The 17,079-nt window shown below is 41.6% G+C and overlaps 1 protein-coding gene across 2 annotated transcripts; it reads right to left on the reverse strand.

Moving 5' to 3' along the window:
* Positions 1-452: 452 nt before the first annotated feature.
* On the reverse strand, positions 453-16,712 carry LOC306939813 (putative helicase mov-10-B.1). Of its 2 annotated transcripts, XM_079524533.1 has the most exons (23): positions 16,485-16,712; positions 16,246-16,351; positions 15,091-15,263; positions 14,622-14,739; positions 14,377-14,518; positions 13,871-14,126; positions 13,405-13,524; positions 12,696-12,885; positions 11,000-11,142; positions 10,449-10,625; positions 9,922-10,034; positions 8,283-8,479; positions 7,730-7,827; positions 6,735-6,832; positions 6,175-6,273; positions 5,666-5,777; positions 5,450-5,567; positions 4,814-5,020; positions 4,477-4,548; positions 4,203-4,328; positions 4,001-4,089; positions 1,944-2,050; positions 453-1,749 (listed from the first exon to the last, which is right to left on the reverse strand). In XM_079524533.1, exons 1-23 carry the CDS (start codon positions 16,604-16,606, stop codon positions 1,742-1,744), a joined length of 2,991 nt encoding a protein of 996 aa, XP_079380659.1. In that variant the 5' UTR covers positions 16,607-16,712; the 3' UTR covers positions 453-1,741. The 2 variants fall into 2 exon arrangements, with proteins under 2 accessions (XP_079380659.1, XP_079380660.1); XM_079524534.1 differs by lacking the exons at positions 453-1,749; positions 1,944-2,050 and having other exon boundaries at positions 3,999-4,089; positions 4,455-4,548.
* Between the last annotated feature and the right edge of the window lie 367 nt (positions 16,713-17,079).

A 17,079-nucleotide genomic window follows, 5' to 3' on the forward strand; every position in this document is an offset into this window, starting at 1 on the left:
AGGGGCATTTTTACGGTCTGCGTTTGTGAAATAGTAGGAAAATGTAGGAGATTGAATAAGCTTGGAAGTTGGAAAAGGCCGTCAACATAATAATACACATTATAGGTGAATAATCTGTTTTTCTGTCTGTTTTACTACTCAGTGCTGTGATTCGGTCGAGAGCTTATGGTTACCGGTAGTTGCGCGCGGACACACACACACACACACACACACACACACACACACACACACACACACACACACACAATCTCTATCCTTTCTAGACCATTTTTGTTTTTTACATGCAAGGATGTACAGTAGCCTATGTGACCTTACTTACTATATCTGGTTTCCATAGAAACCTGCATGGATGTGATGAACAATACTTTCAAGATGTCAAAATCATGAAATCATACAATTAATTTAATTAATTAATTCTTAATTGGACTAAGTCAGGACAAGAAACAAAGTGATGTTGTTGGAATCTCATTTTCCATTTATTCATGACTTTCAGAGAAACATTGAACTCCAAAAAGCCAATGGCTAGATTTTAGAATAATCATGATTGAAATTTGATTTGAATTGATTCTCAATTCTCAATGCTCAATTTTACATGTTTTTGTTTTACACTAAATGTAATCATGAAACTTGCCAATTAATTCAAACACATGATTTGGTCAGCTGTTGTTCCTGTCTATTACACAACAGTTATTCTTTTTTAATTCAATGCAATTGTGAACAATAGCCAAGTCTGATAATATATCCATTTGGCCAATCACTGCAGCTCAACAGTCAATGTGAGGTATGGTCAAGGAGAAGACCATTGTCTGTGATGGGTCCGACTGGACTACTACACGTACACGCTCGGGAAGGCTGTTCCACACACGGACAGCAGTGTGGAGAAAGGTTCAGTCATTGACCATAAGATTATACATCCATCTCTCCTATAAAAAAAACATACACAATATAATAGTACAACAAATCTTCCCATTAATCAGGCTCACAGGAGAACAATAAAATGAAAGGCCATCATTACAAAGATATGGCACCAAATTTGCAAGAAAATAAAACATTTAGATAAAAAACATACAAAATCTATATGTAACTTCTACTATAAATCATGATTAATAATTGTGATTAAGATATTAAGTCAAGTATTGATTTTAACCATAATGGGTTAAATGTCTTTGGTTCTGAATCAAATACCTCAAGTAGGTCTGCTGATACATTTTAAATGTATAGTCACTGTCAGATGGAAACCTTGTAAATCCAAAAAAAAAAATACTTTTCAGGAATTGGGGAAAAAAAATCTGTGTTCCAATGTAGTTATTATACATTATACAGTTATCTTAATACTTTTCATTGGTTAAATATTTATAAAACCCACTTTCACTTTAAAAGATATTCAGTAATAGCTAAAATAGCCAATCTACAAGCGACAAACTTGTAGATTGGCTATTTTAGCTACTTTCCAACACAGTTGTACGACAAAGTAGGGGTATTAATAAAAAAATACAAAAGTTTAAATATGGAGATACAAGGTTTCTGCCCGACTGCAGCAAAGTATATATTCATGAAGTTTGAATTTATTCATACACTTAAAAATTTAGTTCAGCAGATACAAGATGCCCCTCATGACCTGAATTACACTATTACAAAGAAATTGACAAATTTCTTTCCACACGTGCAGGTCAGAGGTCATTCAGTTCACAGGTTATTCCTCCAATCTGGGTCCAGATGCTGCTGAACTGCACTCTCCTCCTCAGTCTCCTGGGGGAGTCGAGAGAGAGAGAGTGGGGAACGGGGTACAAATAATTAGCTTCATCATTTTAAAATAATATTGTATATTGATAGACATGAAAAGAGTGTGTGTGTGTGTGTGTGTGCTTGCTTGTGTCTCTTCTAAATTTGTAATTGTATCTGATAAACACCCATTTCCTATTTTTTTTATGTTTAACACTCACCATTAATCTCCATGTGGAGGAGAAGTTTTGCCAATCTGTTCTCCACCTCATCATCTGTGTCTGAGAAACCGGTGTAGCCTCCTTCATCCTTACAGTATTGGATGAACCTTGGGGAGACCGGGAGATTAGGTAAGACACAGAAAGACGATATAGAATCATAGTTTCCTGTGCTTTATCAGGGTTGAGCAGTAGATGTGTGAATGTGTGTGTGTGCTCACAGCCTCACACTTGATAATGCCCAATGTACTACACTGGACCCATTGGAACACTGGGTCCTTTTCCCATTTCCTGCATGAAAAGTAATGACCCTGCCAGCGGGTTAATTATGATTATGTGGTCTATTTGTTTTCAAGGGGGGGTTAAAATAAGTGTTAAATACCTCTATATTCTGATAGTACTCATTGCAGATTGTTTTTAGTAAAAGGAGTCCCCATCTCTCTCCAACTCTTTATTAAACATTTTTAGGTCGGGATACAGATTAAACAAGTGGAATTGGAAGTGATGGCACAAATAAATGAGCAGACACAATTGGTACTGGAACACTATAAAAATGGAAGCTGATAAATGGGTACTCTCTCCTCCTGAATGGCTGACATTTTGTCACTTACCTGAAAATGTATGTTCTATTTATTAAAGAGCTGGAGAAACAGAGAGACCTCCGTGACTGAACAAACTCTCTATAGCAGGGGTGCCCAAAAGGTAGATCGCGATCTACCAGTAGATCACAAAGGCTGTGCAGGTAGATCACATGACATGCCCCTAAAGAGTATTTAATTTAAATATATTGAAGAAAAAAACCCATCCTACACACCCTATACTATAGGGTGTGTAGGATGGGTGACAAATTCCAAATGTACTTTGTCAATGAATTTAGCTTTCTCTCTCCATTCTGTCATAAACTATAGTAAAACCAAAACAGGGCGGCGGTGGCTCAGGGGGTAGAGTGGCTGGATGGTAACTGCAAGGTTGCCAGTTCGAACCCGGGCTCCCCCAGAGTTGGTTTCCTTCCTATAGTCCTTGCACTATATATTTCTAAAACTATGAAACATTTCAAAGATTTCTTTTCCGGCAAACATGTCCACCATAAGATGAACCTAAATAGGTTTGAATGGGGTTTCTATAGTGTAAGTATGTAGGACTAGTAGCATGCCAAAGTTTGTGCTATTGCCATTGAGAATGCATTGGGCGTTAAGTTAAATACGGGGGGGACATATTTTGACAGCATAAACTGCCTGTCATAATTTCCCTATTCCAAAGCCGCCCCAGGTACATTATATATTTAAACTATTTTCAGCAATGGTACACTTATTTTTTCAGTGGGTAGATCTTGTTGAGCTGGTCATTTTGAAAGTAGATCTCACGTCATAAATGTGTGGGCACCCCTGCTCTATAGCAATGATTGCTATCTGAATATAGAGCTTCAACCTTTCAACCAAAAAAATAAAATAAAGAAAAAGTTTTGTTTTAACCAAAACATATATCACTTACCCTACCTTTTAATTCTTTCTTTCCCATGTCTGTATATATACAGACCCCGACGCTAGGGGACGTCATATCCCAGGTCTGTATATATACGGACCCCAATGTATACTCCGTCTATATAATGGTTGAGTCCCACCGCAGCTTTTAACATTGGTCCGGTTCCTATGGCAACGCCCCACCGCTCCAGCTATGGGATTGAAAATATAATCACCGTGTAAAGCAGTTGAAAGAAGGATTTTCAAACGTCCATAAGTCGGACTCCAGGAGAGCTGTCCTTGGTGGATCTTCTGCCATCCAAAATTCGGATTTAATTTGTGCCTTTGTACCGCGACGCTCCCGCCATGTAAAAGCTTCTGACGAAAGGTAAACAGTGTGTGCTTGTTCCAATGATACTCGAGTGTGTGTAGCGAGTGTGTGTGGGGGCCGGGCAGGCAAACTCTGACTTTTAAAGTGAACGCGTATGGTGGCACCTGGAACTGGGATTTATGCTAACAGCTAGCCGCAATAAATGAGTTAAAATGAACAACATTTTGCAACGTTACAGCATATGGAGCTGGTGACATTGTGACACTCACCTGCCCCACGTCGGGTCCGTTTTCAGCACTATGGGGTTTCCCACCACTATCATCAGGGCTTTGGCTCGAGTCATCGCCACATTGAACCTCTGACCCAGGAATAGAACAGTGTGTCAACATACACAGTCTGTCAAATCCTCAGTGATCATTTATCAATTTGGTAACATTTAATTAACACTCAGGATTTTGTTCTTTTACACACCTTCTCATTCTTCACAAAGCCCAGGGAGAAACGCTCATCAAACTCCATATACTTGCGGCTGCTGCGAACTGTAGATACCAGAATGACCATCCTCTCCTGACCTTGAAACTCTTCTACCGAACCCACCTGGCGCACGCACACAGACACATACAGACACACACACACACACACAGACACATACAGACACACACACGTGAAAATCTATTTCTGATCTGCCAAATGGCCGATATATTTCATGTGACCTGTATTTACCGGTAGTTCCATTTCCTTGTACCTTCAGTTCATGCATGTTCTCCACTCCAATGTTCTCCTCCACCTTCTGAAGGGCCTTTCGGATCTTCTGCACCTACATGAGCAGAATTCCCAGAAAACACCTCATTTCATTTTACATTTCAATCATTTTCCACACATGAATGAGTAGATTCTATCACAGCAGTGTTAATAACTATGTTATGAATCAATCAATCAAGTCCGTTTTGCCAAATAATCTGGGGGCCCACTTGCAATATCGACACGGATCAACAGCTTGAGAACCATTTCTCTAGACTAGTCTAGAATTATAAAGTGAACTGTGGTATTATTGAAAGGCAATGGAAGTGTACATTTCCCACCTGTTTCCTGTAGGGGGCAATGATGCCAATGTCTTTGGGTGTGATTCTGGACACGCCCTTCTTGCCCTGTGTCTGCAGGAGTTTCTTCAGGTAGTCCATCAGCAGCTCCACCTCTGCTACGTTGAAGTATGAAGGACTGCTGGCCTCGCGCTGATCCACACCCGTCACCCCGTGGAAGATCACCGGGAACTTCTGAGAGGATAAAGCCTACAGAGACAATGAAGCCTACTTTATACGGTGTTGTACAATTGTGAAGCTCGAGGTCGCATCATGTTTTTCACTTGAAAATCAATTATTTAGGGGCATGTGACACAGTTGTAGGAATTAGTTGAGGTTACTATAAACTCTGTATGTACATTCTCAGGCTGTGTATCCACCAAGGTGATTTTTAAATCAATGGAGCAATCGAAGCAATGGCTCCCACACCTTTTATATGGAGCATTGCTAACCCAGACCCCCTCCCCATCTGTGAAACGACTTAGCTGGCGACATCGGCGCAATTTAAATTGCATCGTTGTGAATGAGAACAATGTACACTAGCCTTCCCCAAAGGTTGTGTCACAACTTCCCCTATTTGTGCCACACTAATGCCTAAATTGTAAATGCTAAGTATGTCTGTATGTGTATAAATGTTACCTTTTTGGGCAGGTATTCCCATCTGCAGTAGGAGTTGCACAGCACCTCGTCAGCACATGCTTGGAGATCTCCATCATAGAACAGTTCATTGGGAATCTTCAGAATAGCAGGATGGGACCTGCCACAGCAGAACATCACACATGACACACAATAAAATAAAATACATTCATTCTGTCATGATAAACGCTACCATTATCATTATCATTATTAATTAACCTGTAGTTATTCAGTAGTTTGGTGACATAACGGTTGTTGAACTTCCCCTCTTGGTTCTTCTGGTACAGAGAGACATCTGTGTTGTTCATCAAACGCTCCAACAAGGAGACGCCTGCAGATGGAAGAACGTTCTCATCAGCATACATTTTCATGAAATACCATTTTATTTTTCAAGCTATTAAAATTAAATTAGCTGATCTACCGATTGAGGAGTCCTTCCTTGATATAAAATCAGACCCTTCTGAACGGAGTAGTGCTGTGTGTGTGTGTGTGTGTGTGTGTGTGTGTGTGTGTGTGTGTGTGCTGCAGTGATCAATGGGTCTGTGTGTGTGTGTGTGTTAGGCTACTCAACAGTGACACCTTGTGTGTGTGTGTGTGTGTGTGTGTGTGTGTGTGTGTGTGTGTGTGTGTGTGTGTGTGTGTGTGTGTGTGTGTGTGTGCGTGCGATAGGCTACTCAACAGTGACACCTTAGCACCACTCAAAAATGTTCCTAAAAACAAGTTCCTACCCAGGCCATATTTGAGTGCCAGTGGAGATTTGAGGATGGGTCCAAGTTGCTTGGGGTCTCCAGCCAGGACCACCTGACCAGAGTCTGCATGGAGTAGCCCTGTGTAACATGGATGAAGACATGAGAGCAGATACAAGATACAACACATGTTGTTAGAATTGTTATATTTTTCTTTCACCTGCTGAAAGGGCTGCAATTAATGTCTTTGTGGTTATCGTATCGATTACTTTTTTGATTAGAGTAATCGAGAAGCAGATTTTTTTTGATAATTTGTTTTATCTTTTACATAAACAAATTAATAATTTTTTTAATTGATTAGTCTGATTAACCACTTGAGCCCTATTTAATTCTTCATCATACAACAGCGTCACACAGAAATAGCCGATGTACAAGCTCACAACCTGTCACCATGAGGCACGCTTTGAGCTTGTAGATCGGCTGTTTTAGCTGAAACAGTTGGAAAGAAAAAAGGGACATTTCAATTTTTTCATTATAAAAATTGATTATCAATTTTATTATCGATTAAGTCGATTCGTTTTGATGAACTGTTGCAACCCTACCTGCCAATGGGATGACGCATTCAGGCTCCACTGCATGTCCTGCCTCGTCCACAAACACATGCGTGAAATGTCCTGAAGGAATCCCTCCTGTAACCAGTCTACACAACGGAATACAAACACATTAGACCAGGGGTTCTCAACGTTTTTGGCTGGGGACCCCCGGAAATGCTTTGGCCATGTCTCGTGACCCCCGCCCCGCCCCCATCCCCACCACCAATACAAACTGACTGCAAAAATAAGTTTAAAAATAGAGAAAAAGTTTATGCATGCACCACGTACTATGTAAACTCTTAATTCCCATTTTCCAGCCATTCAGTTGGGGACCCCCCAAAATAATAGTTCTCAACCCACGGGTTGAGAACCCCTGCATTAGACCAGTTGTTCTCAAAGTGGGGTCTGGGGACTCCCAGGGGTCCTTGAGGGAGTTTCAGGGGGTCCCCAGCTACATGATAGTTAGGAACCAAACAAACCCTTATGGGTCTGTAACTCAGAGAGTGTGCAAGGACCCGTTAGGATCCATTTGGTTCCATTTGTACACTCTCAAGAGTTACACTAACATGCATTTTACACTATAAATTGGGGTCCCAAAGATAGAAATGCCATTAAATAGCCTAATTCATGTCAAACTGCGGGTCCTTGAAAAAATTATGTGGTTGGGAATCACTGCTAGAGCCGTAGAAATCTACTGTACTCTTATGGGGGTCACTGGCATATCTTTTCGAATGTGGGAGTCCTTGACATGAAAATGTTTGAGAACCACTAGACAATATTATCCGTAACCAGCCTACCCCAGCCTAACCCAGCCTAACCCTATTTAGAGGTGTCTTATCATGGGCTACCTTGGTCCTCAACAAATTGCCGGGGCTCGACCCTGGGACCTTCTTCATCCCAAGTGGGCACTCTACCCATTCAGATATAGCATGTAGCTTAAGCTATCTTTATATTATAGAGTAACTGGCTATGATGTGTAAACGTTAGTGTGTAGCATTAGCTACCTTCCAGCAGTTAACAGTGTGGTGACGATGATCTTGTACTTCATCAGTTCTTCTTTAGAGGGAAACACATACGATTCTCCTTCCAGGTTACAGCAATCCTGTGAAAATACATCATCAGGGTGTAAATACATGACTTAATTAGTGAAACCATTCAATCTGGGAAAGCATCAGTGTCATTTTTTAGTGTGTGTGAGTGTGAGAGTGTGTGTCACGTGTTTTCAAAAATAGTTATACAAGCTTGTAGATCCGCTACTTTTGAAAAAAACTTGTGAACATTGGTGCAAAAAATGTTTACACCAATGTTGCTGTGGGTCCAAATACATATCATTTTGGGGGTTCGTGACATGAAAATGTTTGAGCACCACTGATATACTGTAGCAACAGACTTTTTAGAAGACATTTGTATAATCGGCCTCAGGTCTTACCGTCTTAATGGGTTAATTAGAAGCTAAGAGGTACAATTAGTTCAAGGGACAGAGATACAATTAGTTCATTAGAAGGAACAGTGGGACAGATTAGTTCATTAGAAGGGACAGACGTGTCAGTTACTGACCAGTAGACAGTCAGGAACAGCGTTGGGGTCCCAGCTCCTGGCGTACATGCGGTACACATCGCGTTTGTCCACATGCAGCACTATCTTCTTACAAAGGAGGTCAGTGGCACTGTTGCACGGAGCACAGGCCAGGATGTGGCAGGAACTCTGGGTCTTCTGGATCTGCTTGATGGCCTCAACCACAGTCACAGTTTTACCTGACCAACGCGCACGCGCGCACACACACACACACACACACACACACACACACACACACACACACACACACACACACACACACACACACACACACACACACACACACACACACACACACACACACACACACACACACACACACACACACACACACACACACACAATGTAATAATGTTAACCGTTACTTGCACTAAGTCACCCCTCTTCAATGTTACTGCCATTTCCATTGAATATGACTGTTAGTTTGGTTTTTAATTTAATTTAATAACTATCTGTGGTGAAAGAGTTTGATTGATTGAAAATTGTATTCATAGTTTGTAGAATGGGTACAGTTCAAGAGAAAGTACAGGTCAATACAAAAACTGCTACTGCGAGGATATATCCAGGAAAAGCACTAAGACTTGTTTACATCAGGGTCCTCCATTTTCAATTCATCAGAGTCAGTTAGTAGGAAGTACGAAATATGGTGCACATAAAGGACAATAAATACTAGTATACTAAATAGGTTTAAAGTGGGTGCAAGTGGTATTGTTTCAAATATATTTTGAATGGCTATATTCTGATAGAAATGCTTGCTATAGCCCTAGGGCATAGCAGTGGCAGCCATTTTCTGATGAAATATAATGTCCGACTCCTAACTTGCTTTCTGACCCTGAGTAGAAGTCATGCATCTAGAGCATGTATATGCGTTACTGTATCTAATGTCATTATGAGTTAAGGTCAACAGCTTCCAGCAGACTACATGTCGCAGACTGTTCTAAATTGGTAATAATCAAGAATGAGCACCATGACATTATTGCGGGAAGGTAGTTTAAGAAACATCAGCCATCGTGGCAAGCTCAGCAGAAACTGGTAAGAAAAGCTGTGCTGACAGCTCAATGTCTTCCTCTAGGAGCCAGAGGGTACCATATGTGGCTAGCAGGATGATGGGTAGAGACTAGAGACCTGTAGCCATGGAGAACATCCAACTGTAACTTATCCATTCTTTAGCTCCCCATAATAGGAGTATGTGGCGTTGAATGGGCTGAATGGGTTTGCAGATTTCAGTGTGCTGAGAGCTGACTAGACAACACCTGTTGGCATTCAGAGTGATATCAGGACCTATTTCCTATTTTAGACATGATGTTACTAGGAGGTTCAAAGGGAAGGGCACTAACCGAAGGCCTATATATGCGTATACTCAGAACTGTTACACACTTGATGCAACGACTTATGTGCCTTGTATCAACTCGCCACAGCTACTTGAAAAGATCTGTGCTTCAGTGAGGATTCTGGTCTCCGTCTTGTTTCTTGAAAACACTATTATAAAGAACAAACACTCTATAGCAATGATCAGACTATAGAGCTTTAACTTGTTGTATTGAACTAAAGAAATGTATCACTTACAGCACCTTTAAATACCAAGTATACCATAATCAAGTACACACTTTCTCCAGTATACCTGTGCCAGGTGGTCCAAACAGCAGGTAAGGAGCTGGTTTAGAAGATCCAGCTACAATGTGTTTTACAGCGGTGTACTGCTCTGGGTTCTTCTCAAGCTGTTTGTCAAACAGTCTACAGAGAGAAAGGTACAACCATGTGGTATAAATAAGTGTAAGTTGGCTTTAAAACCACTTCAACCCTATATACTTAATTGACAGGAGTCCCCCAGGGCTTTATACTAGGTCCCTGGTATTTCCCTCAACAAGCTCACAATGTGTCACAAGACAAACTGGGTGTTTTTTGCAGTTCACAGACGAGACAAAGCTAGGGTTTAGGTGGTTCTGGCTTCAGCACTGTGTTCTTAACAAGTACAATCTGATCATATGTATTGTGATTTGTAATGAAGTGAACACCGCTTTTTGTAGACAAGGCCCCTAATAAAGCAGAGGAGAGCATTCTATACAGTGAGCAGACAATACCTTTCTTTTCATGTGGTTAATGAATGTAGACAAGAGTGCGTGGATGACAGTGGCTAGAATGACTGACCTCAGTCTGGGTAGCTGCAGCTCCTGGTGTGGGGAGGTGGGAGCTGTAGGGAACAGCACTTTCCCCAGTCCGTGTTTAGCCACCAGCTCTACTGCTCTGTGATAGAGACACATGATCAGGCGGCGGGGGATGAACTCCACACTGAACTTCATGTCTTCTATGAAGACATCCAGCAACCTGCAGTACCAATTCACAACACACTGGGTGAGCTTCAAGAATCCAAAATGTATTGTCACATCATGGTTTACAGATGTAAAGAAGTGGCTGAAATTATTTTGTTCTTTTTTTTTAAGGATGGAGAGAGGGAAAGCAGGAAGAAAAATCAAACATTAAAGATGCATGTCAAAGAGAACCAAAAAAATCTAGATATCTACGTAGTAGCAGATACCATTATGTACATGAGGTTAAACATAGTGTGGTAGGTCCACATAGCAGCAGGTATACCAATTCACACTAATTAAAGGGTTGAATTGTTACATCTTACACCAAAGAATTAACATATTTACAAAGCAGCAGATACAGTATGCACCTGTACATGAGGTTAAACATACTTTTGGTTGAAGCCCAGTTTGAGTTGGTCCAGCTCCACATTGTGGACAAATCCACTGTATTTAAAACCCCTCTCCCCTTTTGGGCAAACGAGCAGCTCATCGCCACGCAGCACAGATGGACGGTTCTCGCACACACCTGGAACCTGACAGAGAGCAAGAATGAGTGTGTTTTGTAAGTGTGTGTGTTACGGATGTAGGAATATGGGTCTGGTTATGTGTTTGTATGTGCGCGCGCCCATTTGTCTAATTGGTCCCTGCAGATCCGTCAGCACAGCCATTGGTGGGGAGCGTTCCCCAGTCCCCACGCTCCATCATTGGTTGACTGCGTCTCCTACTGCGGCATCCAATCGTCTCCTCCACCTGACAGCATAAAGCCACCCTGAAGACTTCACTCCTGGCCGCTGTCATTCAGTTTCAAACTCTAGAGTAGTGACAGCGTGCCCTCCGTGCAGGGAAAGATAATGTCTTAACCGCTTTCATTCATGGAGTAAAACCTCATTTGCAAGAGTTGCTACATAACTGTTCATTAAAGTGCTTATTGTGTATTTGTGATCCAGGGCAGGTAGTATAGTAGGTATTTTTCTATAGTATATTTCCACTGTTAGATTCACTAGGTAGTTAAGCAGGCACCTCACATTGTATCTTTGTTTTGAGTTAGGTAGAAGAATAGAGTAGTCAGATAGTTAGGTTTTATTTTTTGCTAATCAGTTAGGTAGTTTTTGTTAGGAAAAAGTGTTAGGAATTAGGATATTTTGTTTGGTTCTTCGCTTCAGGTCCTGCTCAGCCCTGCTCACTTAGCTGCACTTTTATATTGTCTTCCACTAATCACTAACTTGTATGCCACAAAAACAGCCGGAACTAGAAAAAGTGCCCTTCTGGGCACAGGTCTCCACCAGGAGGATAGGACTGTGTGAGATGTTTGGCAAAATGTTTAGGAGTAATATAAACATGTTTGCCTTTGATGGCAATTGGATGACTTGAGGCATTTTGTTCCAAAAATGTGTTTTGCAAAAATCAACCTGCGCTATAACAGGCCAATGTGAAAAGGGTGGGATATATTCCTCAGCCTAGTAAGAAAATGTGTGAAAGATTTCACGTAAATTGCATGCTGCGTTCATGATTTGAGGCTTTTGTTCAAAACGGGGCAATCTTGCAAACTGTGAAAGCCAATTATAGCCAATTAGGATGGAATATGAAATATCGGACAGATCCGACTTGAGCACATGACCATAGAGATACTGTGTAACGATTTGTGAGATTTTTGGACAGAATCTGGAGGAGTAATATCAAAAAATGTGTTTTACAAAAGTCGGCCTCCTGGTGGCGCTATAACAGGCCGTTCTGGAAAATGCGGGGCAGAGGTTCATCGTTGGCATCCAGGGAGTGTGTGTGCAAAGTTTGGCATCGACCAGGTTAACGGTGCCGGAGATTAGCTGGTAACAGGAAGGACGGACGGACGGACACACACGCACACGGACGGACACACACACACACACACGGACGGAGTGCAAAACATACTCTCTCCCCATGCCTTCGGCCTGGTGGAGACAATAAAACACAATTTCTGGCATTAAACATCGTTGCCTTATTATAACCACCCTTGACTCAGTCGAGTCGTTACAGTGTGTGTGTGTGTGTGTGTGTGTGTGTGTGTGTGTGTGTGTACTCATGACTCATGTGTATGACTAAAATTAACCTTCAGAATGAGAAGTCTTCTGTTGCCTCTGTCTCGGACCATGGTGGCGTATTGTTTGTCGTTGTTGGGGATGTTGTATTTCCTGATGTCCACCATCATCTGAATTTCCTCTAGATACAACATCAACTGGAACTTCTTGCGGTAGTTCTCCTCATTCAGTGGACTCTTAAGCACTTCCACCCTGGGGTCCCTATGGTAGGCACATTCAAGATTTTAGATTTTTATCATTTCATAATCAGAGGCAGCTTGGCCATGATATGTAAAATGTGTGATACATATCACGATATGTGATACTGTATGTTAAAAATCACACCCGTGTGAGGGGCGCTAATATATTAAAGTCTAACTCATGTTGCTATGATTAGGTGATGTAATGGTTTTGTCAAAAGGTGACAAAACAAACATTAAATTCTCTTTCTTGTTAATGGCATTTAATGTTTGTGTTAGGGACAAGATGACGTACATTTTTCCCGTCATTGTCAATGGCGTTTTTAAAACAAACATTGAACTAAAAACAAACATTAAACCTCCCTTCATTGCCAATGGCATTTTTAAAACAAACATTAAACCTGTATATAGGAGGGTCTAGCACCCCTCAAAGATACATATCACTCTACAGTATAGTGCTTTCCTAATGCATATGTATTGCACTGAATGTATTCATTGACAGTTGAATATTGTATCAGTTAATGCACTACGTTACATTTACCTTGCACCAGGGTCACGGACAGACTTTGGGTCCTTCAGTTTACGGACCAGCTGGTTCATGTAAGCGGGAACCTCATACTGGTTCAGACGGACCACTGTGTTGAGGCGCAACTCTGACAATCTGTTTATAAGGGAACATTTGTATCTTCTATCAACAGGAAGTTGACATTTTTCTTTAAAACAAATTATGTAATACTGGGTTTTGTGATACTGATATTATACTAATTTATATTGGCAGAATCTGTTTTGTTTGTGTTCAATCATTATGCTAAAAGAGTGAATTTGAAAGCTGTTTCACTGTGCAATGCAAGTCAATGAGAAAGCTATTTTTTTTATCAATATCTAACCAATAGAGCAACCGAGCAAGATATCGTGCTTTAGAAAGCTTTACAGGACAAGTGACATATCAATATTAAAGAAGATCTACAGTCCACTTGTAGTCAACATGAGGAGTGTATGGTGTTTACCTCTCAGGCCGCACGCCGCCCACAATCTTGCTCTTCTCATCTCCTGTTATCATCATGCAAGCAATGCTGCAAGGTGTATAGGGGGCTATGGGCCCCAGCTCCTTTCCCAAAGATGTAACACATTTGGCCTCAAGAAAACGCAAAATGTGAAAGGGTTTGGAGGCAGGCAGGTCTGCTTTGAACTCAAAAGCCAAAGTGGCTGGATAGTAACCTACCCAAGTGGTACGGAAGGACACTTTGATTTCATAGGTATCACCTGGGGACAGAAAAGCATTAAATATTCCATATGCAGTCATGTTAAAGTCAGAATTTGTAGATACTGTAATTAAGAAACATTTTCATCTGTGATCAGAATCCAGTCTATAGCATTATAGTGAGTGAGTAATATTAAGAAACAAGTTGTCGTTCCAATTCTTGGGCAAACAGAAGATGGCGAAGATTGTACAAGCTTGATTGGTTATTTTCAGGAGAAGCTATTTGGTGAGCAGGGGGACAACTAATCTCACCTTGTTTCAGTTTAAGCGGTTTGGCTGGGGTCACTTTACAGGCATCCTCCAGAATAAAATAATCAAGGAAGTGTAGAGGACTGTAGTAGGTGAAGTAGACGTGTTGTGCTCCAGTGTTTTTGACGTACAACCGTACCACATGCTGTTACAATAAGAACAATAGACGGTCACTCAATGGAGCTCTATAGAAGACAATCTTCTTGATGTGTTCTATCAGATACTGTGTGTCACAGCCAGACACTGACCTCGTACACTCCTCCAACTCCTAGAAGACCTTCAACACCTCCTAGAAGAACCGTCCCACTCTGGAACACATGGTCTGAGGTGATGCTGACACCATGTTTGTCAGAGATCATCCGAGCCCTGTGGAGACAAGACCATTATAGTACTTACTATTTCATATGACATGAGATGAGACCATTACTGTACTGGTCTGGTACTTCACTAAAAGTGTACGATGTACAATATCTAGGGCAGTGTGCTTGTGATTGCATGAACAGCAGCAGAACTCAGATTTGACCTTTAAACATGGATGACATGAAAGGGTTGATACCGAAAATAACAAAAATTCACATTTTGACATGTAAGCTAGGCTGAAGTGATTAAACAGATTTGTATGCTATATTAATTATTTTAACTGGGGAAACCCTGGAATCTGCTCAAGGACCCCTGGGGGTCCCTGGACCCCACCCACTTTAATAACTGTCCTATTACCTGTCAGTCTTTAGTTTGTCCATAAGAAGGCAGGCCTGTATCCTTTGGGGCAGAACTCTTGTGTTCTGTTCATCAGCGGAGGGGGCCTGTCTGGAGACCGCAGACCCTGCTCTCTGGGCAGCCAATCGCTGCTGATTCCTGGGGGGACGCCATTGGTCCTGATATTGGGAGGGCTGTCACCATCATGAAATGTTAGTTGACGATTCATTGTCATACTGCGGATTCAGAATTGTTTTTGGCATTGAACATTGGAATTTGGAACATATAAAATGTGTGACAATGACCAATAGCAATAATCAATATAAATAATATAGTAAATATACTATGGCCAGAAGAACAGGCCGTATACTAGTCTGCCTATGCTGGATTACCTTCCCCCATGTGGCCTACATCAGTGGTTCTCACACTTTTTCATGTGAAGGACCCCCAAATTGATATGCATTTGGCCATGAACCCCCATCTGAAAATATGTTGTACTAGGGAAATTTTGCTGGAGACCCCCTGCTGTGTCCCCCTCAAGAACCTCTGGTGGTCTCCGGAGTCCGGACCCCACTTTGAGAAGCACACGCCATCGGCCTACATTATGGTCACTCACACTTCCTTATGGAAGTTATCAATCAATTTGGGTGTCTTTGACATGAAAAGAATTGGTGTACACTAGAGTCTTTTTCTTCTCCTGAACTTAGGGTCAGGATTCAGGACTCAGCACCGTGCACCATAAACGGGTAGAGGGCTAGTTCAACACCTAGTTCAACCTGTAGGGGTCGCAAATACAGCGACAGCTAGAGATCAGAAATAGATACCGAGACTCCGAGCAGTGGGCAGGCCTAGGGCAGGCCAGGAACTAGCGCTGAACCCCGGGCACGGCACCCTGATAGGCTACCCTGATATGCGAGGACCGCGAGGGACTGGGAGACGAGACGGGAGTCTGTGACTGGGATCGAGATCGACTGAATCACCACCAATGTAATAATCTACTGTAGTCTCTAGAGTCTAGACTAGTACTGTATTGTATAGCCCCAACGTCAACGTGTGCCTTTAATTTATATTATTGCATTTAAAAAAATAAAGACGTACGAATGAAGTTTGCAACAACGATTGCAATGGTGAATTTGTAAAAACAAAAAAAGAAGTTGCGCTGCTGAAGATGCTCACCTTGGAGTTGAAATGAACTTTCCCTGAGTCTATGTAGACCTTATCGTAGAATTGCAGGGCATAAAGAACACTACTAAAGCCTGGATCTTTGCGTCCTTCCCCATTCCTGAAATAGAATAAATAAGAATAAACGATAGAATAAACGACTGTCTGCAGTGTCTGACACAAGCACCCACAGATGTTTAGTTTTCGCGAAACCTTATTATCTGAGACAACACAAAAATCTCACGGATTCTCACCTGTTCTTGAAATCACGATTATAGATGTCTTTTAGCTCATCCTTGTTGTTTATGTCGTCTCGATTAGTCTTTTTCAAAAAGTCAAAGAATTTTAATCCAACTTGTTTTTTAATCCAACTCATATTTTCATGTTAGGGATTTCCTGGAGCTGTGCAGGAAAGTCGCTCGATCGGTTGAGCTGCGCAGTAGAGTACAGTATATAGCCTTGCAGCTACAGCTGAGCTAACCTCGGCTCGCAGTCTTTCCCCTTTCCTGTTGCAACTGGTTTAGTTTAGAGGTTTATATCATGTTCTTTGCTCGGTGCTCTGATCCGGTCTAGAGCCCGCCTACTGTATCCGCTAACTTGCTCACCAGTTGCTCACGCTCAACATGCAAGCATACTACTTCCCGTATCCTGTGTAGACTGGATCTTCAACCTGAAAAGAAAATTGAGCCTAGTCTAGTTCTAGCACAGTCTAGTGTGGAGTGTGCCCACCCACAAGTGAAACTGTATCAACAGACTCTATACAGTTTGTATGGGTAGGCCTATATATGATGAGGTTTATATGACACAATCTAGATGTAACTTTATCTTTTACATTGTGCTTTTCCAACG

Source organism: Electrona antarctica, assembly GCF_951216825.1.
Source record: "Electrona antarctica genome assembly, chromosome: 2".
NCBI lineage: Eukaryota > Metazoa > Chordata > Actinopteri > Myctophiformes > Myctophidae > Electrona > Electrona antarctica.

Excerpts from the sequence above, each read along its gene's own strand:
- LOC306939813 (XM_079524533.1), bottom strand. The coding sequence starts at position 16,606 with ATGAGTTGGATTAAAAAACAAGTTGGATTAAAATTCTTTGACTTTTTG. Across the intron at positions 13,525-13,870 it reads GGCGGCGTGCGGCCTGAGAG|ATTGTCAGAGTTGCGCCTCA; the intron begins GTAAACACCATA and ends CCTTATAAACAG. Across the intron at positions 11,143-12,695 it reads GAAGACTTCTCATTCTGAAG|GTTCCAGGTGTGTGCGAGAA; the intron begins GTTAATTTTAGT and ends GCTCTCTGTCAG.